General features: G+C 45.0%; 1 protein-coding gene across 1 annotated transcript; it reads left to right on the top strand.

The window, feature by feature from the left end:
* Positions 1-6,104: 6,104 nt before the first annotated feature.
* On the top strand, positions 6,105-8,187 carry LOC123440635 (mediator of RNA polymerase II transcription subunit 10b-like). Its single transcript, XM_045117199.1, has 5 exons — positions 6,105-6,319; positions 6,437-6,517; positions 6,614-6,716; positions 7,569-7,658; positions 8,116-8,187. Exons 1-5 carry the CDS (start codon positions 6,105-6,107, stop codon positions 8,185-8,187), a joined length of 561 nt encoding a protein of 186 aa, XP_044973134.1.
* Positions 8,188-23,737: the final 15,550 nt, after the last annotated feature.

Here is a 23,737-nt window from a genome sequence, read left to right as displayed (position 1 = left end):
AATAATAATGTGACACCCCTGCTTACCAGCTACAGTAATCCATGTAATCAAGCTACAGTGATCATCATGATTAAGCTAATCATGTTACAAAACAGTGCTTGATCACTTTGAATTTCATATCTCATTTCAAATTCCACCATTATATGCCATAGAATTTTATTGTGATAAAATAAAATTTCAAACACCAAGAGAAAATTGTTACATACTTGTCAAATATTTCAAAACAAATGGTGTTAAGGAAAATAACATCACCAACCTACTGGTGTGGACCCCTCCATTGAAAAAAGGGTCCAATCACATTTTGAAAGCACTTTAAATTCCATGAGAAATTCAAAATTATTCAACAACGTCTCAAACTAATTGTGGCAGTACAAAATATTGCATGCTATTTAATGGAGAGAGTCACATATTTTTGCTAAAACTAGTTGGTCCTAAAAATAAATGAAACATAAAATATTAAAAGAAAACAAAAACAAAAAATGAAATAAACAGAAGAAGACCTACTCGGCACAGAGGCCTAAGTGTTATAGGCTGGCCCGACCCAACAACGTCGGCCTTTCCCTAACATCTCAACAAATGCGGGGAAGGCAATAGTGCCAGCGCCGTCCAAGGACCTCCTATGCGCCGCTCGTTGCGGCCAACTGCCGAGCGGACACACAGGGGGTCGCCCGACTGGGCCGGCCTAGATATTTTTTCTATTTTTTCTATCCTTCTTTTCTTTTCTGCTTATTTTTTTTTCCTTTTTTGGTTCTTTTTTCCTTTTCTTTTCTAAATTGAAGCAAACCATTTTTAGGATTTAAAGAATAATATTTGAAAATTCAAAACATTTTTTGAAATAGCGAATATGTTTTAAATTTTTAACAAATTTTGAAATAAGAACAAATTTCAAATTCACGAACAAAATTGTGAACAAAATTTGAAACATGAATATTTTTTGAATCTGGAAAAATATTTTGAAACCATGAATAGTTTTCAAATTGTGAACAAAATTTGAAACATGAACAAATTTCGAAACCATAAAACATTTTTTTCAATTATAAAAAAAATTCAAAACCAGAAGAGATCCTATGCATATGCACCTTACATTCAGATGCTCATCAATGCCAAGCTAGGCAAGCATGCATATCTACTTGATCGTTCCCATCTACCTCTTCAGCCTGAATTTGAAGATAATGAGGTTGTGATGGATGACAATGATCCCAACTCAGCTGCGGCAAGAATGACATCATAGGTAGGAGAGGCTCAAGCTGCTAGAAATAGGCCACCTCCAGTTCCACAGCTCAGAACTCAAGCTGAGCAAATGTCATTTCTAGTGAGCACTATGCAAGGCATGGAGAAGAACATCCAAGAGATCATGCAAAATCGGAAGAGTCTTGAGAGAGTTGTGGAGACAAAATTCCACAACATGGATGTGAAGGTAATTGAGTTGAACACCATTGTCAGACAGCTTCAACATGAAGTTGACTCTGTGGAGATTCCATGCTCAGAGGATGAAGATGAAGATGAAGATGATGATGATGACGAGGATGAGTCTCCTCCCCCCACTACTACTAGGTTCATCACCAAGCCTCGGTCAGTTGTTGTTCCAGCTCAGGAGACACGACAGACATCTTCAACACAAGCTTCAGCACCTTCAGCACCAGCTCCAGCTCAAGATCCTACAGTATCAACTCCTCCGGCTCCAGGACATTCAACTGAAGCCTTTGCAGACGTTGTTCTATCGACTCCATCATCAGCTGCCTAGAGAGACGTACGAGTAGTTCTATACTTTTGAACTTTTTGCTAACTTGTTGTCAAAGGAGGGAAAATGTATAGATCATAGACTTTGTGTGAGAGAGAGCTTTTGACTTTATTTGCTCTCATTTGGTTTTAAAAACTTTGGCTGTTGGATGACTTTATCTAGTTCCCGTGTTTGATCATACGCTTTTATCCTGTGTGATGCTACATTATTATCTTTTAGCTATCCATGTGATGATCATTCACTTATCTTGTTGGTGTCATGTGCATTGCTACTATTTTCACACACCACCAAGATGTATGTGACATGGAAGAGTAAACCATGATCCTAATCGATTGTGCATTTGCATTCAAACGCAAATTTTAAATAATGCACAAATTTAGGGGGAGCTCTTGCTTTTCACATACTTCTCAAAGCGTCGATGCTAATCATTGATTATATCTTTTGTTGAAGCTTTGATCTACATGTTGTCATCAATTACCAAAAAGGGGAAGATTGAAAGCACAATTTCTCCCTAGGGTGGTTTTGATAATTAATCACAACATATGCATCATTGGACTAATGTGTTTTCCAAGTATATTTCAGAAAAGTTCAAAAGATGCTATGGCTTAAGGTTTTTGTGGAGATACCCCTTGATGCAAGAGAGGAACAATATTGGCTCAAGCTTCAAGCTAGAAGACTCTTCACTTTATATTTGTGAGAAATCACTTTTTGAGTCCATAGGAAAGCCAATACTATTAAAAGGGGGTGAGGTAGTAAAATGAATTGATTGCTCAAATGCTCAAAGTTAGCCATCAAAACACTCAGTCATTTTTCCCACATATCCACTCTGTCAAGTTCCACATTCACAAATTCGGTGTCACCAACATTTCCACATTGGACCCACCGAGTTTGAACCTCAGACGGAACCCTAGCCATTCCCACCAAATTGGTGCAACCGAAACTGCATCGGTGCTACCAAGTTTGGGTGACCAACATTCTGTAGTCAAGATACACAAAATCGGAATTTCCGAGTTTGAGTATCGGTGCCACCGAGTTTGGCCATCTGACCGTTAGTCACCTTTTTGGTGCCACCGAGTTGTATATATCGCTTTCACCGAAATTCAAAAGTTCACACCTTTAGTGCTAGTCGGTACCACCTAGTTTCCAACTTCGGTGTCACCGAGTTTGCTCTTTTGTGTGTAATGGTTGGGTTTTGGTTGCTGCCTATATATACCCCCTTCACCCACCTCTCATTCGTGGGAGAAGCACTCAGAACACATACTTTATTTCCAGATCCATTTTCTCAGAGAGAACCACATACTCATGTGTTGAGACCAAGATATTCCAATCCAATCATTTGAAACTTGATTCGTAGCCTCCCCAAATTGCTTTCCACCAAATCAACCTCTCCTACCCATCCATATTCTGTGAGAGAGTGATTTGTGTTGAGGAGACTATCTTTAGAAGCACAAGAGCAAGGAGTTCATTGATCTACCCCATCTATTACCTTTTGGAGGGTGGTGCCTCCTAGATTGGTTAGGTGTCGCTTGGGAGCCTCGTACTTCGTATTGTGGAGTTGAACCAAGATGTTTTTAAGGGTAAGGAGATCGTCTACTTCGTGAAGATCTAACGTGAGTAAGGCTAGTTCTCCGTAGACGGATGCCATGGTGGGATAGACAAGGCTGCTTCTTTGTGGACCATCCATCGGTGGAGCCCTTCGTGGACTCTCGCAGCTGTTACCCTCCGTGGGTTGAAGTCTTCATTAACATGAACGTACGATAGCGCCACCTATCAGAACCATGCCAAAAATCGTCATGTCAACCTCATGCGTTTGATCTCTCTACCTTACTCCCCTATTTACACTTGCTAGTTTACTTTCCGCTGCTATACTATTAGAACTGCATGTGTAAGGTGTACTTGACTTGTTATAACTATCGTAGCTGTCTCTCAAGTAAAATTGGGAAAAGGCAAAAAATTTATCTTGTCAAGTAGTCTAATCACCCCCTCTAGACATATTTTCGATCCTACAACTTAGCCTCTCCATTGCTCAATCTTCATGATCCTAGGTACTTGCAGGGATGTAGATCGCGAATGAAACAAGAGACAACTACGAATCAATTTTATTTAACACACATGAGCCGTTAATTCAATTTACTTCTATCAATCGCTCCAACAAATACATAGGGTTTTAGGGCTATGCATCAATTCATGGCCTTACCAAATTACTCACACATAGCAGTAGTATCATAAGAAGAATACATTCAAGAACACATCAAGAGTAATGGTTGATTGATAATATGTCTTACAGTAGCTGTTCGATGCAATGCACGATTACAAGGTGTGGCTAACTTGCATGAATGCTATGGTGACGATGAAGTAGGTGGCTATGACTATGAAGATGGAAATGGCGGTGGCCAGGGTTCCTTGATGCTCCTCGTGACAAAGATGGAGTTGCAGCGAATTCTCTAATTAGATTCTGGTGTTGTCCCTTTAATAATAGTTGTAGGGATGAACGAGACGGTGCCGTGACACCTCATATAACATCGCATTGCACTTTGTTTGTTCTCCTGCGCCTCCCATTTGATCCTCTTTATCTCATATTTTCTCCCTTTCATATATATGTTTGATTTAGTCTGTATATAGACCATTTTCCTGCGGAAACAAATAAAAGAGGATTTTGGAACCGTTTGCATTTATTAATCGTTCGTAGCAATGATAGAGTGGACATCTCGTTTTTTATTAAATAAATCGGGTTAAACTCAGGTGTGATGAGTGTAAAAATAACACTCATTAGAGTTCCCTCCCTCCTTTAGGGAGGTATTTCCTTGTTGAAGGGGTGTGGCGACACGATGCTAACCAAGCGCCTCAAATGACTCATCATATTCTTCTCGCGTCCTGGCACAATACAAGGTGCCACAATTTCACTATACGGTGTCCTTGAAGGCGGCAACCGGGACCTTCGCAAACAAGGTTGGGCCGAGCCCCACACCTTAATTGGAGCTCAACAACTCAAAATGCACGGACTTCTTTAGATTTGATGAACTTTGTTCAAATCGATGATTGTTTTTCAAATTCAATGAACAATTTTCAAATTTGATGAACTTTTGTTCAAAATCAATGATGTTTTCTTTTCATTTTTTTCAAATTCGGGGAACTTTTCTAAAATTGATGGTTTTTTTTATAAAAATCTGCGAACTTTATTAGTTTGTGATTTTCTTCAATACCCGTGAGCATTTTTGTTACATTTTTTGGATTTTTTTGGATTTGGAAATAGACATATTTGGTTTCAAAATTCAACGATTGAATGGTCGGAATTGTTACCTCATGCTCATTATCTATTTTCGCCCTGGTTAGTAATAATAGGAGCTATCCAAATAATCTATGCAGCTTCAACTTCTCTTGGTCAACGAAATTTCAAAAAAAGAATAGCTTATTCCTCTGTATCTCACATGGGTTTCATAATTATAGGAGTTGGTTCCATAACCAACATTGGACTCAGTGGAGCTATTTTACAAATATTATCCCATGGATTTATTGGTGCTACACTTTTTTTTGGCAGGAACCGCTTCTGATAGAATGCGTCTTAACTCGTCACATGTTGATCGGTGAACCGTTGAGCGACGAACCAAAGTGCCCTGATGACGGACTGCATTGCGAGTGGTGAAATGGACTGGCCCATTGTTGCAGCTAGTATGCCCCATAACTTTTAGCCGACGCATAAACTGGCTAGGAGCTCACCAAGAGCCCCATCATCCGGTTTTGCGAAAATACATGTGGATGCTAGTGTTGCGAGATCAATGCTAAGAGGTGCGGGAGCGGCAGTATACAGAGATGCAGGTGGTCGCTACCTAGGAAGCTCATAGTTGGTGGTGCCGGGAGTCATGAACGTCACAGAGATGCAGGTGGTCGCTACCTAGGAAGCTCATAGTTGGTGGTGCCGGGAGTCACGAACGTCGCAACATTGTAAGCAATAGCGTGTCGAGAGATCTTTTCATTGGCAGATGACTTGTTACTCCAGGACTTCATAGTTGCATCAGTTTCCAAACAAGTGATAGCGGACATTAATAGAGACACAGACAACTCCTACGAATGCATCATCAAAGAGATCAAGCATAGGACATCTTTTTTCAATTGTAATTTTAATTTTGAATGGAGAGAGACAAACAAGGAAGCAAATAGCTTAGCCAAGTTTTGAAATACAGTACTCTAGACCACAGAAGCACACTTAATTGGTCCATCCCCATGATATATTTTTTTATCCCACTCGAAATGGATTTTGACCAATAAAACTGAGCTTTACCCCCCAAAAAAAAGAACTCCCCGTCATATCATATTATCAAGAGAAAAAGAGGAGCTCCCAGTCATCTCCCCCTCCGACTTCGCCATGGACAGCACCGCCCCGAACTCTTCTTCCGCCGCCGCCGCTTCCGGTAACGGCGTACAAGGGGGAGCGGGAGGGGACCGTCCCGAGGACCCGTCGAAGCAGAACCTGGCGCAGGTCACGGGCTCGATCCAGAAGACTCTGGGCCTGCTCCACCAGCTCAACCTCAACGTCTCTTCCTTCAGCTCCGCGTCCCAGCTCCCCCTCCTCCAACGCCTGTAAGCTCCCTCGCTTCCCCGCACCACCCGCGACAGACCTCCTCGGCGACCCCCTTTAATCTCGCGGCTTTTCTGCGTGCGCGGATCCCTTAGGGTTTGGTGCATTGTACGGTGCAGGAACACGCTCGTGGCGGAGCTCGACACGATGCAGAAGCTCGCCGACGGGTGCAACATCCAGGTGCCCATGGAGGTCGTCAAGTGAGATCTTTAGTCTCTTCTCTTGCTCTGTTGCTCATTGCTGTTGACCCTCTCGCCTGAACTGTGTGTGTTCCTGATTGTTGCTTGCGTTGTTACTTTGATTGATGACGGGAAGAACCCCGATGAGTTCATCAGGGACGTGCTCAACAACTGCATCGCCAAGAACCAGATCACCAAGGGCAAGACCGATGCTTTGAAGGTAAATTGTGTTGGCCATGTGAAAAGGAACCATCATAGCCCTCTCACTCGATATAGTGGCATCCAAACTACAATCACGGGAATCCATCTCTGTTTTCATGAATTAAATTCCTTTATGCAATTTAGTTGCACTATAACAACTTATTCTCAGGAAGAACAGAATCACCCCCCCTTCCTATCCACCTTAAATTGGTAATGGTGTACAAACTACTGTCAATCAGTTCTTAAGGAGACTTTCCATATTCGAAGCTTTCTGGTGTTCCATGTTACCCCCATTTACTGCCAGTAATCTGCCCTAACTGAATGTGGAATTGTAGGACCAGTGTTCATTGTGTTGTTGATGCAGATTCCAGTCACTGTATTATCGAGCTTTATAAGAAGGGTAGATGCAATTTTATATCCAATACGTGTATAGAATTTACCTCAAACTCTAAGGCCTACCATTTTGTAGTGTTCGTTATGATTTATTGGTGCACGATAACCGTGAGTTCAGTTTGTGACAAGACTATCTTGGCCGTGATTAGGAGGGGCTACTTTTCATTTCACCGCCTCGTATCCTCATAGCTACGTTTGTACTACTTCTGATTATGATTCAAGTTGTGCATTCATTTCGCCAAGTTTGCCCTGTCATTTTTCTTCTGTGATGTTTTGCTTCCAACTCTAGGCGTTGAGTTCGTATGAATTTTGTACACTGATATATGTCCTGAACTCTTGATCAAAATAGACGCAAGAAGCTTTTATAATTGTTTCCTCTACGATTATGATACTTTTTGTCTGTGTTTTATACGATCTTCAAGAGGAGCTGGTTCACGATTACAATTGTGAAATAATATTGTCAGTATGTTTCTCTCAGAGCCTAAGGAAGCACCTTCTTGAAGAGCTGGAAGAAGCTTTTCCAGACGACGTTGAAGCGTACAGGCAGATACGTGCTACTTCTGCCGCTGTAAGTGGAAATACACCTGCATTCTTAGGATCAGGTGTTCCTTCACATGTTTATCTTCACTGAAAATTTTGTTTAACGCTCATCTTCCAGTCGACCAGTAACAGTGTAGTGATCATATTTTACCACTTTAGCAATCATATGCAGCTCCATGTTTTAGTTATCACATCGCTCAATGCATCTTTCACCCCCTTTCGGAAGTTGTGAGAGCAAGACCTGTATATATCTATGTTCTGTTCGAACCTGCTACTTAAGCCGATTTTGGTGTCAGGACTTAATCTAGGTGAGGTCAGAATTTACTTTTGTGTTGGTGATGCATTCTTTGTAGATTTACACAACTACGGTTTCGTCCTGCTAATTTTTAGCTTTCAGATTGGACTGTTAAATGAGCGTAAAATAATTCTTATTCATTCATTTGTATTTTGCTGCTTTAGCTTCTTATTGACTCATTTTTATGCAGGAGTCAAAGAGGTTGGCTCAGTCCCAAAGTGCTCTTCCTAATGGAGATGCCAAAGTGAAACCCGAGCATTGACAGAAGGACCCAAGTGCAAAGAGCAAGATCTTTCTTTATATTTGCTATAGTTTTTCTTAGGAAGGTTTTATGAACCAACAACTGATATAACCTTGTATTCTCTGCTGCCCCCTCATAGGAGTGATCAATATTTGTTGTGAATTACCTGTATTGAAGTGAATAATTTGTGCCTATGAAACTAGCTACTCAGCTAGATTTGCGTGTTTTTGTTTGTCTACGTAGTACCACCATCAAGAATTTCAAAGTGCCTGAGGAAGTTCAGTGATCTGATAAAACTGGGGGTGACTGACTGATTGTAAGTATTCCGAGGAACTCGAGAGCCAGGAATGGGATTCTTCGCTTAGTGAGTCTTATAGAGTTGGCCCCTCTTCTAAAAAAGCTTGTGTTAAATGTAAGCGTCCCTCTTTACTCTGTTGCATGTCTCTTGTTTATCTTCTGAGACAAACGATGTCTGCTTAGTGATTGTTGCATTTGGTTTGTCGTAGTTTGTACTGCACTATAACTACTTATACTAGATTGGACTACATGGAACTGTAATTTGGAATGTTAAATTTAATTTAAATAGGGGATAACTAAGGTTCAGTCTCCAATGCTGCTTGTGTATAGTTATCTAACTTTCGACAATCTTACATTTTCAGATGCTTCCACATGTGTTGGTAGGGTTTTCCAATGAGCCTGAAGCCTACTGGCATTTTCAGCCATGCGTCCATCGAACAATCAAGGTTTCAGGATTTATGGGTCTAAGAAGTCAACTTGAGATGGTATTGTGCATCCTCAACAACGCTGTGGCTCTGAGGCGGATGTCCATAGAACTAAGGGTGACAGCACATGATCTTGTCTTTGGATACTAGGGGGAGTTTAAGCTTGATATAAGGAGATGCAGGGAATATGCCCTGCACTTTTTTCTGCCTAAAGACTACCCCGGCATGCAGAATGAGATCTTCTGAAGGACCTTGGGGTTTGTTTGGCTTCAGGTGCTGAATCCCTGAAGGGCTATGGAGGTGGCGCCTCTCAATAGGCAAGTGCGACTTCCGGTACAAATGTGTTGCATCTTTGTTGATTTCTGTACATTCTGGTGGCTTGCTGAGGTAATAATATTTAAGAAAATATAAGGAAAAACATCATACTTGTTTACTTATTGTGTCAAGAAAGAAGCTAATAAGGAAATAGGCAAGGCACCATTTGTTGTCTGGAGCAAACTTGTAAGTTCTGATTCCTACGAACCAAAATGAAGCAACTTTAACTTCAGAGCTTCCTTTTGATCTCATTGAGAGTACATAACCAGAATTATTGTGCCCCTCGAGCTCAACTTCCTCGCTAAGTTGTCTCATCCGGATTGTGTGTGGATGGATAATCATGCGCGACACGTCTTCTTACGAGCTTCTCTGAAGTTTCAAGCTTTCTAGCACCATGAAGACACCTAGCACGTGATTTTTCGTTCATTCTGTTTTCAGTGTTGACCTACACACCTCATGACAATCTAGAGAATTGTACACGGCATCAAAAGTTTGAAGAGTGTTGTCTGTGCGCGAATGAATGATGGCGCTTGTGCTGCCATCTATATATATGCAGCCAGGAAGCGGAGGCAACCCAACCAACATCAGCCGAGGCTGGCAGGCCATTCATTACCGGCAACTTCAACGCATATCCTGCACAAATGTCCATCATCTGGAGTTATTAATCGATCTTCTTTCCTGATCCCCTTCCATGTTTTACAAGTGCTTTCAGAAAAATGCATGTGATATATGTAAACAACATCGCTCCAAATTTGTTGTTACTGCACATATGGCAAACTGCGGACTCTACCCAAAGAAGCTTACATCACCACTGAACACTGCCAATTAAAATCCTCCGATTATAGCAGAATTCCTGGGTGCATCACTCTTGCAGTCAACCGAACAACAACACATGGCTGCATCCTAACAAACTTTCTCCTGATCAGATGATATAGACCAGTGACACAAGAAATATATCACTTATTTTTCTCGTTTCTCAGATAGTTGGCGCAATCACAAAGAAGGAACTTCCTTGGGGCATCTTTCGCCCCCTTCTGGAAGTTGTGAGAGCAATACCTGTATATATCTGTGTTCTATCGGAACCTGCTACTTTAGCAGATCTTGGTGTCAGGACTTGATTTAGGCGAGGTCAGAATTTACTTTTGTGCTGGTGATGCATTCTTTGTACATCTACACAACTACATTTTGTCCTGCTAATTTTTAGCTTTAAAATTGGACTGTTAAATGGGCTTACAATAATTCTTTAATCATTCATTTGCATTTTGCTGCTTTGATTTCTTATTTACTCATTTTATCCAGGAGTCAATGAGGTTGGCTCAGTCCCAAAGCGCTTTGCCTAATGGAGATGCCAAACTGAAACCTGAGCATTGACATAAGGACCCACATGATGTATCATCAACTATCACACTTGTGCCTGTGAGACTAGCTACTCATCTAGATTTACCGTGTTTTTGTTTGTCTATGCATGACCACCATCAAGAATTTTTGAAGCGTCTGATGAAGTTCGCTCATCTGATAAAACATGAGGTGACTGTAAGTATTCTTGGGAACTCGAGAGCCAAAATGGGGTTCTTCGTTTAGTGAGTCTTCTAGAGGTGGCTCCCCTGGCGTGCAGATTGAGATCTTCTGAAGGACCTTGGGGTTTGTTTGGCTTCAGGTGTTGAATGCCTAAACCCTGAAGGGCTATGAAAGTGGCGACCGTCAAGTGTGAGTTCCGCTACATTTTTGTTTTTTTGTGTACATATGTTGGGGGCTAGCTGATCTAAGGGCCAGTTCTTTTGAGGCATGTTGTGGAAATAAGCTCCTGTGAAAATAAGTTGTGAATAAGCTCCTGTAAAAATAAGCTCTAGATAATAAGCTAGCCAGTTCTTTTCAATGCCTGTTTTTTTAGCTTGTGTGTGCTATGGTATGTGAAAAGTCTGTAATGCCCTTGCCATGGGTAGCTCGACCTGGATGCAAATGACAAATTGGGAGGCGGCGAACTGCGACGAGATGACCGGGGCGCCGGAGCGAAGGGCCGGAAACGGCAGTGCCAGAGGGAAGGGCGGGGAGCGGCGACACCGGAGGGAATGGCGGGGAGCGGCGACGCCGAAGGGAAGGGTCGAGAGCGGCAGTGCTAGAGGAAAGGGAGCAGGCAACGTGATAGGGAGGAGCAGGGCGGGAGATGGGGGCTACCCGCTGGTCGTGGACCTTCGCCGGAGAGAGTCGCGGCGAGGAGCCGCGCAGAAAGGGAACGGCGGCGGGAAGCAGAGGAGGCCGGGATCGGCGACGGGGGACCAAAGGAGGCCTGGACCGGCGGCGGAGGAGCAGAGGAGGCCTGGACCGGTGGCGGGGGAGCAGAGGAGGCCGGGGCTGGTGGCGGAGGAGAGGGCCTCGTCGAGGAGGAGCTGGAGCCGGGGGCCGGCGGCGTGGAGAGAAACCCTAGCGAGCGCGATGGGAGTCGAGCGGGCGGGGTGGGGGTCGAGCGAGCGGGCGGTGCGGGGTGGCTGGCCAATGGCAGTTTTATCATAATTTCTGTAAAAAAATAGGGTCCCTTTGCTATACCCCTTCGGTTGTAAGTGGGCTTCTGCGGGAAGCTGCCCTCCCCCAACTTTTTTCCATTGTGAAGGAAGTGAGGATGAAAATAAGCTGAGCTAGCTTCTTTAAACGAGTTTTTGTGGGCTTCTAGCTTATTTCTGCAATAAGCTGCTAGAAGCCGCAAAAGAACTGATCCCTAATTATGCATGGTAAGAAAAAAGAAATAAGGGTAGATCGAGCAAACTTTTCAGTTCTATTCCTACACACTAAATAAAGCAGCATCAACCTCAGATCTTATGAATGCATGTTCGGTAACACACATATAATTCTTGCCCTCTTTTCAGTAGCAACAACCCTATCTCCTTTAGTTTCTCTCTGCAGGAATCGTTATTCCCACTAGCTGATCACATGACAACGATTAGTGTGCCACTCGACCTCGACTTGCTCGCTAATTTGTGCCATCAAGACCCCTCGTGGGTGGACAATTGTGTGCAATACGCCTGATGATGGAACTTCTTGATGTTTCAAGCTACCTAGATCCGTCATTCGTGAAGTCACCTGTAGGCACGTGATCTTTTCCCGATGCCTCCTATTTCTATGTGTTTCTCATTAATATTTTTGTTTTTGGTATCGACCTACACAGAGCTCATGCCATTGTAAAGAGTTGCACAGCGTGTTAAAGTTTGGTGAGTGTTGTCCGCTCGTCAATGGAACTATGGCGCTTGTGCTGCTTTCTAAATATATGCAGGAGGAGGGAACCCAACATGAGTTGAGGGTTGGTGTGCCATTCATTTGATGCTACTTAAGCACATGTCCTGCACACATGTGAGATCATATAGTAAAAGGCGCTGGTGGTCTGAGAACTTGTCTTGCGGGTGTACTTAAGTCCCATTATTTGCAAACCGAAAAAACCCGTCACAGAACTTGCTTTGCGGGCTTATTTAGGTCACAACCGTCATTTGGGCCGTCGGCTGCCCGGTTTTCTCCGTTCGAGGTCACGCGAGGCGCACGTGTGGGGTTATTTTTGCACAAAAGACCTTGCTCCGTGTGCTAATCAGTTGGGGACGTCGCTGCCTGCCTTTGTTGACCTGTTTCCCGATGCGGGAGGCGACTGGCGGCGGCGCTGCGGGTGCGTCGAGCTCGTCGGCGGCAAGTGTACCGATGGAGGTGATGGAGATGCTGCCGATGTTGAGGACAAAAGAGGGGGAGGGGCGATCTACGGTTAGTTCTCGTTCTCCTCCCCCTCCCCTCCCGCACGGTTAGCGATCCTCCCCCTCACCGGCCGATTTAGGGTTAATGTATCATGTTTTTCACAATGTAGGTTCGGATTCAGTAAAGTTCAGTATAGACATGCATCATGGTGGGTTTTTCATTGGAAAAGGAATTAATTTGGCATATTTGGATAGAAAAGTATCATGATTTGATAACCTTGATAGGAACACTTTCTGCAATGATATGATTGACTATATGTTGGGTTAGTTGAATTATCCACCTGGTGATTTGGATATTGTTTTCTGGTGCCCACCTGGTAAAACAATTTCAGAAATTATGGCAGTTGGTTTTGAAGTGGATTGTTTGAAGATGGCAGAAGCTTCTGTTATTTCAAAGATGTTTGTTTTGTTTGTCAAACATGTGAAAACAATAGAGATTGAAAAATTGGAGGAGGAGGAAGATGACATTGCTTATAGGGTTGTGCCTGAATTGCCTGAAGTAATACTTAGCCCTATTAGCAAGGATAAAATGAGGCCTGTGAAATCAGATAGCAACAAAGCTAGTGCGGAGAGTGGTGAAAATTCTGAAATACCAGATGCATGTAATGTGCAGGATGCAGAGAGTTCTGACAGGTGATCAGATGTAGAAGAGGAATGGGAATGTGATTCAGAGACTGATCCAACATGGTATGATAGTGATTATGCAGTGGATGAAGATGATGAGTTGTATGATAAAAATGTAGATGATGCTGTGCAGGATGCATTGGTTGAGAAGGGGAAGAAAGTAGGAGCTGAGTACAAACATGTTCCAGGCATAGATGATGTCACTGAAGAGGAACGTCAGCTACTAGAAGAAGATGATTTTGAGAAGATGCACGAGAGTGACTCTGATGATGAGGAGTACAAGAAGAAGAAAAAGAAAGAGAAACCCATATATAGGTTCAAAACATTTAACCCACTAGTGAAGATGGAAAATCCTCAATTCAAACTAGGTATGGTTTTTGATTCAGTGGAGTCGTTGAGAAAGGCAGTAGCACATTATGCAGTTAAGAACAGAGTGCAGAGCAGCAGATCATGAACAAATAGAATTCCAGTCCAACTTTCATCTTTATTTGTTGCAACAGATCATGAACAAATATGACATTTCAGAACATGATATAGCACATAATATGATGCAACATACATTTCTTAACATAACTTAACAAGGTCTGCCAGGAAACAAATAAGACAGCTATTATAATGCCAGGTCTTACAATCACAACCTCACAACATATTATAACTAGTACTGATAGAACAACCAAACCACAACTAGGCACTCTCCGGCTCAACTTAGTTTCTTCGCTCCGCTCTTAAGCTTTGCCATTTGGCCCAGGGCCAGTGCCATCTATCTTGCCTCGCCAGGTTGCAAATGTGTGCTTCCGTGTTAGATCAACGCCTTCGTCGGGGAGGAATTCATCAGCCAACCCTTCAGTTAGCAATGGCCCACGGTCAATGACCTCCTTCACATGCATGATCACCGTAAAATCAATGCATCCACGATAAGTTGGAGATAGCGGACGCGGCGGTGAATGAGCATTCTCGTCATCGGAGTCTGGCATCAAAGGTTGCAAAGGAGGTGCCATCACTGACACAGTAAGCGCCTTCGGCACTGCACTAGGATTGCGTAGCCACGCCGTGCAATGAAGCAACCACTTGTCTGTAGAAGGGAGCATGTCGGTGAGCTCGCCGTCGACACCTGCGAGCACCAGGTTTACGGTGTCTTGATCCCACGCCTCTTCCGGTAGCCCCTCCAAACTAAGCGTCGTCTTGTACGGCAGCTCCGACGGCTTGCCACGCGACCACCTCGACCACCTCTGAAAACAAATTCTACTGCCGCCGCAGCGCAAATGTTCCGATGCGTGTACCACACGAGTGCAATCCACCAGTGAATGGAACCGCACAAAAAATGGAATGGTGGGCCGGTTACCTCCACTTTCATCTCCGATGACAGGATGCCACATTCAAACTCTAGCGCTGCGGCGAGGGCCTCTGGCGTCACCTTGCTTCGTGGCTGCCCAATGATGACGGCATACAATGCGCGCCCGAGGAATGCGTGCTTGAGCGCCGCCATGCCAGAAGTGTGAGCGATGAGAATGCGGCCGTGCTCGGGCCGCATCTCCGGCTCACCGCGCTGCCACACCTCTTGGGGGAAGATCCACGAGTCCGGGATGCGAGACGCGGATGAACTCCCTGAAGTTGCAGCGCCGCCTCCACCTCCAACAAAGGCGGGGACTTGCACGTTGTCCTCGCTGACGCCGCCGCTCGCCACACTGCCCGTCACATCGAGGGCGACACGGCTACTCCCGACGGGAGAGCTAGCGGTGCTCCAAACAGAAGGGACACCACCAAAGCTTGAGGTCTCACTGCCACCCACGCCGCCTCCCATCTCGCCGGCGATGATTTCGGATCTGGAAGGAAGGAACTACCGATTTCGGATTTGAGAACTACCAAACAGAGGAAGGAAGGGACTGATTTATCCAATGTAAAATGTGCAATACGCCCCTCATAGTTAATCACCAGGGTCTTTTATGCAAAAATAGCCCCACACGTGCGCCTCGCGTGACCTCGAGCGGAGAAAACCGGGCAACCGACCGGTCCAAATGGAGGTTGTGACCTAGATAAGCCCGCAAGACAAGTTCTGTGACGGGTTTTTCCGGTTTGCAAGTACTTGGACTTAAGTGCACCCGCAACGCAAGTTATCAGACCGCCAACGCCTTTTACTCGAGATCTTACTACTTTATTGTCCATCATCTTGGATGAGTAATTGATAGATTTCCTGCAAAAAAAGAGAGTAACTGGTCGATCTTCTTCCCTGATCCTCCTCCATGTTCTCCAAATGTTTTTTCCTTTGTGGCTGATTAGGTTTTTGGTTGCTGACAGACTCAGGTGGCGCGCAGTACTGTAAAGTTTTGTGAAAATTTACTTTGAAAAAACACACGTGCCAATATAAACTCTAAATTTGTTGTTTCAGCATGGTTGGCAAACTGTGCATTTTCCTAAAGGAAGATGCAATAAAAAAATCCTCCTAATATAGTAGGATTCCTGGGGTTGCATCACTCTTGTAGGACCTTGCATTTTCGCTTGAGTTGCTGAATGCGTGAAGAGATATGGAATATGGGGGCCAAATTCAGCGTTTTGACCTTTTCGTGAATGTTAAGTCGGATATGATCCCGATTGAGATTTTTTTTTCGAATCTGACCCTTTTGCTACCATCGGAGTCCTTGGTGGTAGGATATAACAACCTACCGTCGAGGTCCCTGACGGTAGGGTTGCACGCCTATCGTAAAAAGAATTCTAAGTTGCAGGCACAGTGCGCGTGTGCCTACCGCCAGACCCCTTGGCAGTAGGGTTACATGTGCTACCGCCAGCCCCTCCGGCGGTAGGCCATTTTCCTACCGCCAAGTTCTGCGACGGTAGGTTGTTATCCCTACCGCCAAGGTCTTTGGCGGTAGCAGAAGTGTTAGATTCAATTTTTTTCCAACAGGGGTCAGATCTGGCTTAACATTCGTGAAAAGGTCAAAACACTGAATTTGGCCGAATCTGGGTTGTGGTACAACATTTGTTGCATCTTTGTTGATTTCTCTACATAATCTGGTGGCTTGCTCAACTAATAATGTTAAGAAAAGAAGAAGAAGAATTATGCCATGAAAGAAACTAGTAAGAAAACAAACAAGGTATCATTTGTTGTTTCGAGCAAACTTTTCATTTCAGATTCGTACAGAACAAAACAAAACAAAACGACAACAACCTATAGATTACTTCTGATCACCTTTAGAGTACATGACCACAATTAATGTGCTTCTCAACCTTATTAGAGATATATCACGCCAGCTATATGGGGCCATAGTGCCTTGGTATGGTAGAATTCTATTGTATGGTTAGGATAGTTTAAGATATTGTCTATCCCTAATTTGTTCTCCAATCTACCTATCAATATAGTCTACTTGTCTAGGAGATTGAGACGCTTCCCTATTATCTTACATGATATACAGAGCAGGATCTTCCGATTGCATCTAGCTCGTATCCTCTATCTCGTCGACCATCTCACCATCGCCGCTGAATACTCAAGCTTCTTCGCCCGCCACCCAACCCCTCATCGCCATGTACACCTCCTCCGCTGTACCCTCATCCAGCCTCCACTACAATACCTCCTAGCCGCTTACCCGGACGAACTATGTTCTCTGGAAATACTGGGCTTTGGTTTGTACCGCTACATCGACAACACCATTGAGGAGCATCCCAAGATGATCACCGTCAAAGACAAAGATGGCAAGGATCAGGTTATCTCTAACCCTGCCTATGCCCCTAGCTTATCCAGGTTCAACAAATTGTTGACTATCTCCTGCGCAATCTGTCCAAGGAGGTCCTCGTCCAAGTCGCGTCTCTTGAGACCTCTCATGCGATCTGGACTGCCTTGGCCACCATGTTCTCGGTGGTGTCGTTGTCCCGTGTCAACAACCTTAGCGCCGCCCTCACGAACGCTCAGAAGGGTTCACTCTCGGCCTCGGCGTACTTCGGCCACATGTGCTCCCTCTCCGATGAGCTCGCGGCGGCGGGCAAGCCGCTCGGGGATGGGGAGCTCATCTTCTTCAACGTCGTCGGCCTCGACATGGACTATCAACCCATGATCTTCGCGGTTGACGTCCGCGCCGAGCCCATCACCGTCGACGCCCTCTTCTCTCTCGTGGCCAACTTTGACCAGCGAGTTGAGATGTTCCATGGCAACTCCGGCTTCAAGTCGTCCGCTAACGCCACCTTGCGCGACCGTGGTGGTGGCGGAAGAGGTGGCTACCGCAAGGGTGGCAGTCGCAGTGGAGGTGGTAGCTCTAGCCCAGGCGGCGGTGGCCAGGGCGCTCGTGGTGGCAATGGCCACGGTGCTGGCAACGGCTATGGTGGTGGCAGTAGCTACCAGAACCTCACCCTAACTCTGGTGGGGGCTATGGCCTCCAACAGAACCAGGGAGGAGGCTACCAAGGTGGTGGTGATGGTGGTGGCCACTACCATCAGAACAACCATGGTGGTGGCAACAACAACAATCGGCGCCCCCCCCCGACAACAACAATCGGGGTCGCCCCTTCCAAGGGTATGAAGGTTATGACAACAAGTGCCAAATCTGTAAGAAAACAAATCACATTGCAAATGATTGTGATTGGCGCTATGCTGATGACAACAATACCCATAAAAAGAAAATTGTAGCTACAACTAATGCCTCATATGGTGTCGATATCGATTGGTATATGGACACCGGCGCCACAAATCACATCACGAGTGAACTGGAGAAGCTGACCATACATGATAAATATCATGGGCATGATGAAGTCTACACCGTCGCAAATGGTGCAGGTATGGAGATAAGTCATATTGGTCATTCAATTATTAAAACCCCACACAAAAACCTTGAGCTCAATGACATATTGCATGTACCAATGCTTCCAAAACCTTGTTATCTAATCATCGCATTGCCCTTGATAACAATGTCTTTCTAGAATTTCATCCTTTCTTATTTTTGATCAAGGATCAGGTCACGAAGAAAATTCTTCATAAAGGTGTCTGCCTGCAAGGCCTCTATGCATTTCTTCCCCAGTATTGCCAGTACAATAAACAAGTCTATGGGGCCATCAAGCTTTCTGCTGAAAGGTGGCACAATCGCTTAGGTCATTCTTCGTTTGCAACTGTTCATCAAATTCTTAGTAAAAATAATCTCCCGGTTGTTGGTGAGAGAAATTCTGAAACCATTTGTCATTCATGTCAAAAGGCTAAAAGTCATCATTTGCCTTATCCACTGTCCACTAGTGTGTCTACAAAACCTTTGCAACTCATTTTTTTCTGATGTATGGGGTCCAACACTCTCTTCTGTTGGTCGACATACTTATTATGTGAGCTTTATTGATGAATTTAGCAAATACACTTGGATATACCTTCTTAAGAAACGTTTTGATGTGTTTCAAGTGCTTCATAATTTTCAAGCACTTGTTGAGCGCTAATTTGGTAGCAAAATTCTGGCCATGCAGTCAGATTGGGGTGGTCAATATGAGAGACTGAACTTTTTTTCTCAAAAGATAGGTATCTCTCACCACGTATCCTGCCCCCATGCTCATCAACATAATGGTTCTGCAGAACACAAACATCGTCACATTGTTGAAGTAGGACTATCTCTCCAAGCTGCGGCATCCATGCCACTGAAATTTTGGGATGAAGCCTTCTTAACTGCGGTTCATCTTATAAACATGTGGCCAAGTCGTACTATATTCAATGAAACTCCCACTGAACGTCTTTTTCATGTCTTGCCAGATTACACCAATCTTCGAGTCTTTGGCTGCGCTTGTTGGCCAAATCTTCGTCCATGCAACACTTGCAAACTCATGTTTCGGTCAAGCCAACGTGTCTTCCTTGGATATGGTGCGCAACAAAGGTGTAAAATGCCTTGATGTTTCCACCAGCCGCGTGTATATTCCCCGCAATGTCGTTTTCGATGAAACTCAATTCCCTTTTGAAAAACTTCATCCTAATGCCGGTGCTCTCCTTAGGAAAGAATTCCTCCTTCTTCCTCCACACCTTTACGGCGTTCCACATGTGGGTGATGATGATTGTGCTAACCAAGATTTGACTAATATCTCTCCTGCTACTTGTGAGTTTGCTGTTTCAGGGAACACCCGTGATGAACATGGCAAACACAACCCTAGCGATGTCTCTGTTGTAGACCAGGTGCAATCCTCCTCGGGTTCGGCGCTCCCAACTGGGTCGTCCTGGATCGACTCCACCTTGGGATCTGCGGCTATCCAGGCTGCTCGAGCTCCTCCAGCCTCGCCAGCTCCACACCTTTCACTACGTGTCGCGCCATGCTCCATGACCGCTCTAGGTGATGCAGTTTCTCTGCTGCAACCAGGTGCGGGCGATCAGCCGGCCGAGTGGTATGGCCATGTCTACGCTCGCCGTCGCCCAGGTGATTCTGCCCCCATGCCTGGTGCTACCGGTGCGGGATCCGCGCAGGATCTGCTCTCCAGTCCTGACTCTTCCGTGGCTACACCTAGAGCTTCACCAAGAATCTCCATCAGAGATGATTCGGCACCCTCTGGTGTGTCTAGCGTCTCTGGCAGCTCGGGATCGCTGCCTCCTGTTCACCCAACCGCCGACGTTGCTGAACCTTCTGCGTCTGCATCAACGCCTCCTCGTACACGTATGCATGCCGGCGTTTTTCAACCAGTCAATTATAAAACTAAATATGGCTTGGTTTCCACTACTCCTACAAGTGAACCACGCACTGCCAATGATGCTTTGGCTGATCCCAAGTGGAAGCAGGCCATGGATGAAGAATTTTGAGCTCTTCAGCAGAATCAGACCTAGCATCTTGTTCCTTCTGAACCAGGTAAAAATGTCATTGGTTGTAAATGGGTGTTCCGAATAAAGAGGATATCATATGATACTATGGATCGCTATAAAGCCAGACTTGTTGCAAAGGGGTTTAAGCAGAGGTATGGCCTGGATTATGAGGACACCTTTAGCCCTGTTGTTAAAGTTGCTACTATTCGCCTTGTTTTGTCCATTGCTGTGTCTAGAGGATGGAGTCTCTGACAGCTAGATGTGCAGAATGCGTTCCTTCATGGTGTTCTGGAAGAGGAAGTATATATGCAGTAGCCTCCTGAGTTTGAGGATATCCATCACCCGTCTCATATATGCTGACTTGATAAATCTCTCTATGGACTATAAAACAAGCTCCGAGGGCATGGTATTCTTGCTTGAGCTCCAAGTTGCAACTGCTTGGCTTTGTTCCTTCCAAGTCTGATACATCACTATTCATTTACAATAAGTCATATACTATCATATTTGTACTTATTTATGTTGATGATATCATTGTTACTAGCTCCTCCAGTGAGACAGTGACAACTCTTTTGAAAGATTTGCACTCAGAATTTGCCCTAAAGGATCTAGGAGATCTTCATTATTTCCTTGGTATTGAGGTAAAAATAAATACAGAAGGTGAACTTCACCTCTCTCAAGAAAAATATGCAACAGATCTTTTGAGCAAGGCCGAGCTGCAGGGTTGTAAACCTTCTCCAACACCCCTCTCCAGTTCTTAAAAGTTGTCTCTTGCCGATGGTGTACCCTTGAGTCAAGAGGATGGTACTAAGTACAGAAGCTTGGTAGGAGCACTTCAGTATTTAACACTCACGAGGCTTGATATCTCTTTTGCTGTAAATAAAATGTGTCAATATCTTCATGCACCTACTTCTGTACATTGGACGGCTGCTAAACGTATCTTGAGATATGTGAAGCATACTCTTGGTGTGGGTCTAACCTTCAGCAAGTCATCATCTATTTTAGTCAGTGCATTCTCTGACTCCAATTGGGCAGGAGACTTGGATAACAGAAGGTCCATAGGTGGCTTTGCGATTTTCTTTGGGCCTAATTTGATTTCATGGTGTGCAAAGAAGCAAGCTATTGTATCAAGATCAAGTACTAAAGTAGAATATAAGGCACCAGCTAATGCAACGGCAGAAATCATATGGGTTAAGTCTGTTCTCAAGGAACTAGGGATATACCATACAGACACTCCATGCCTTTGATGTGACAATCTTGGCGTCACTCATCTTTCTGCTAATCATGTGTTCCATGCCAGAACTAAACATATTAAAATTGATTATCACTTTGTCGTCTCCTTGTCTTACAAACCTCAACTTACTTCCTAAGTCGTTTCAGATGGATATGAAGTGGATGGATAATCATGCACAATACATTTTCTTACGAAGTTTCCTGAGGTTCCCAACCTTGTAGCTCCCTAAAGTCACATGTATGCATGTGATTTTTTCCCGACGCCTTGTAGTCCTATGTGTGTTCTCATTCCTTTTTGTTTTCGGTGTCGACCTAGCTCATGCCAATCTAGAGAATTGTATATGGTGTCAAAATTTGGAGGAGTGTTCCGTGCGCGAATGAACATGAATGGCGCTTGTGCGACCATCTATATATGCATGAGGAGGGAACCCAACCAATATCAGCTGAGGGTTGGCATGCCATTCATCACCGGTGACTTAAAACACATATCCTGCACGCATGTGAGATATCTTACTACTTTATTGTGCATCTTGATTGAGTTTTTATCGATCTTCTTTCGTTGCTCTCTTTCATTTTTTTCCAAGCGCTTTCCAAAAAAATAAAATGTGCTAATGTAATCTACGTTGTTCCAATTTTTTTGTTTCCACATAGATGGCCAACTCTGTATTTTTTCAATGAAACTTGCAACACCATTTTGATACTGCCAATCAAAATTCTCCTAATTAGCAGGATTCCTGGGTGCATCACTCATTGACTCTTGCAGCCAACCAAACAACACCACATGGCTGCATGCTAAAGTCTATCTCATGAATTAGATGATATATACAAGCGATGCCAGAAACATATCGGACGCCTTTGGTTGTCTGCATGAGGCCCAACCAGGCCCGCGCGGGAAGAAAACAGTCTGTTTGGTTGGCTGCATACATTGTTGGGCCTACATGACATGATGTTTAAATCACTCCTGGGCCTGGCTCCCTGAGAACGCTCGAATCGGCAGTTTCTCCAGAGCCAGGCCCGAGCGGTGCACGTGGGCGGCGACGGCTGCACGCGCGCGGCCACTCTCGAGAAGCCGCGTTGCTTCCTGAAGCGCCGGTAGTTATTAGCCTCACCACCCCTCACCTCTCCCTCTCCCCACTCTCCCACACTCTCCCAACTCCCATCGATGGCAGCGGATTGGAGGAGGGCAAGAAGACCACCAGACTCCATCATCGACGAGCGGATCATCACCTGGCCCGCGACAATGGTGGTAAGCACTTTTCTGGTCGTCATGCACTACTTTTTCGTGTTCGATCCGGCGGTAGATTCGATCCATGGCGGAGAGGGGAATGGGGAATAGAGGCAGATAAGCATGGCACTTCATACTAGTTCATACGAGTTCATACTAGTTCATGCAAGATCGAAATAGATGTAGATGTGGATGGAGTAGAAGGGGGTTTGGGGGATTGGGGGTACACAACAGACACTGACTAACCGCGCCGCTGAGGCATACAGAGCGGCGGGTCGAGTGGCTAACCTTCATCTTCTTGTCCATCGCCGTCGGGGCAGTGGGTCGTCGTCGTCCTCGGCGGAGTCGAGGTCGATCTGCCAGCTACGCCGGCCTGCCTCCGGCGCCCTCACTGGCATCTGCACCGGTTCTTCCTCCTCCTTAGGCTCCCCACCGATGACCGCCGGTGGCACGATTGCCGTCTCCCAGTACATTGCGGCACGACGGTCATTAGGAGCCCAGTAGTTCTTGTACTTGGACCACCTCTTCCTCTGTTTAGCGTTGTCGGAGACGACCTGATTTATGGCCCGGCGAATGATGTCACTGCCATCGCGCCCTTCGATGGGTTAGGAATCAGCGTCTTCAACCCTTGTGCAGTGTGGCCCTCGTGAGCACTCCATCAGATTCCTTCTGCATGTCAGGCATGGAGCCGAAGTTCGAGCACAACTCCATGGTGTTCTCAAACTTGGTTCGGTCACCAGTCGACCACCCGAGGAAGAAGGCCCTCCAGCCAATACCCCAAGGGAAGGGGTTGACGTTGGAGCTGGAGCTGGAGCTCATGACGATGGATAGGAGGAAGGTTGATAGTGAGGGAAGAGAGGGGGTTGGCGTTGGAGCTGGAGCCGGAGCTCATGGCGATGGAGAGGAGGAAGAATGACAGTCATGCCGTTTTAACTACATGCTCTTTAATGAGCCATGAACTCTTTTTGTGCCTGACTCCATGAATTGTGTAC

The sequence above is a fragment of the Hordeum vulgare genome, chromosome 3H (assembly GCF_904849725.1).
Source record: "Hordeum vulgare subsp. vulgare chromosome 3H, MorexV3_pseudomolecules_assembly, whole genome shotgun sequence".
Lineage (NCBI taxonomy): Eukaryota > Viridiplantae > Streptophyta > Magnoliopsida > Poales > Poaceae > Hordeum > Hordeum vulgare.
The sequence above is the reverse complement of the archived record's forward strand: the minus strand, read 5'-3'. Positions and strand labels throughout refer to the sequence as shown.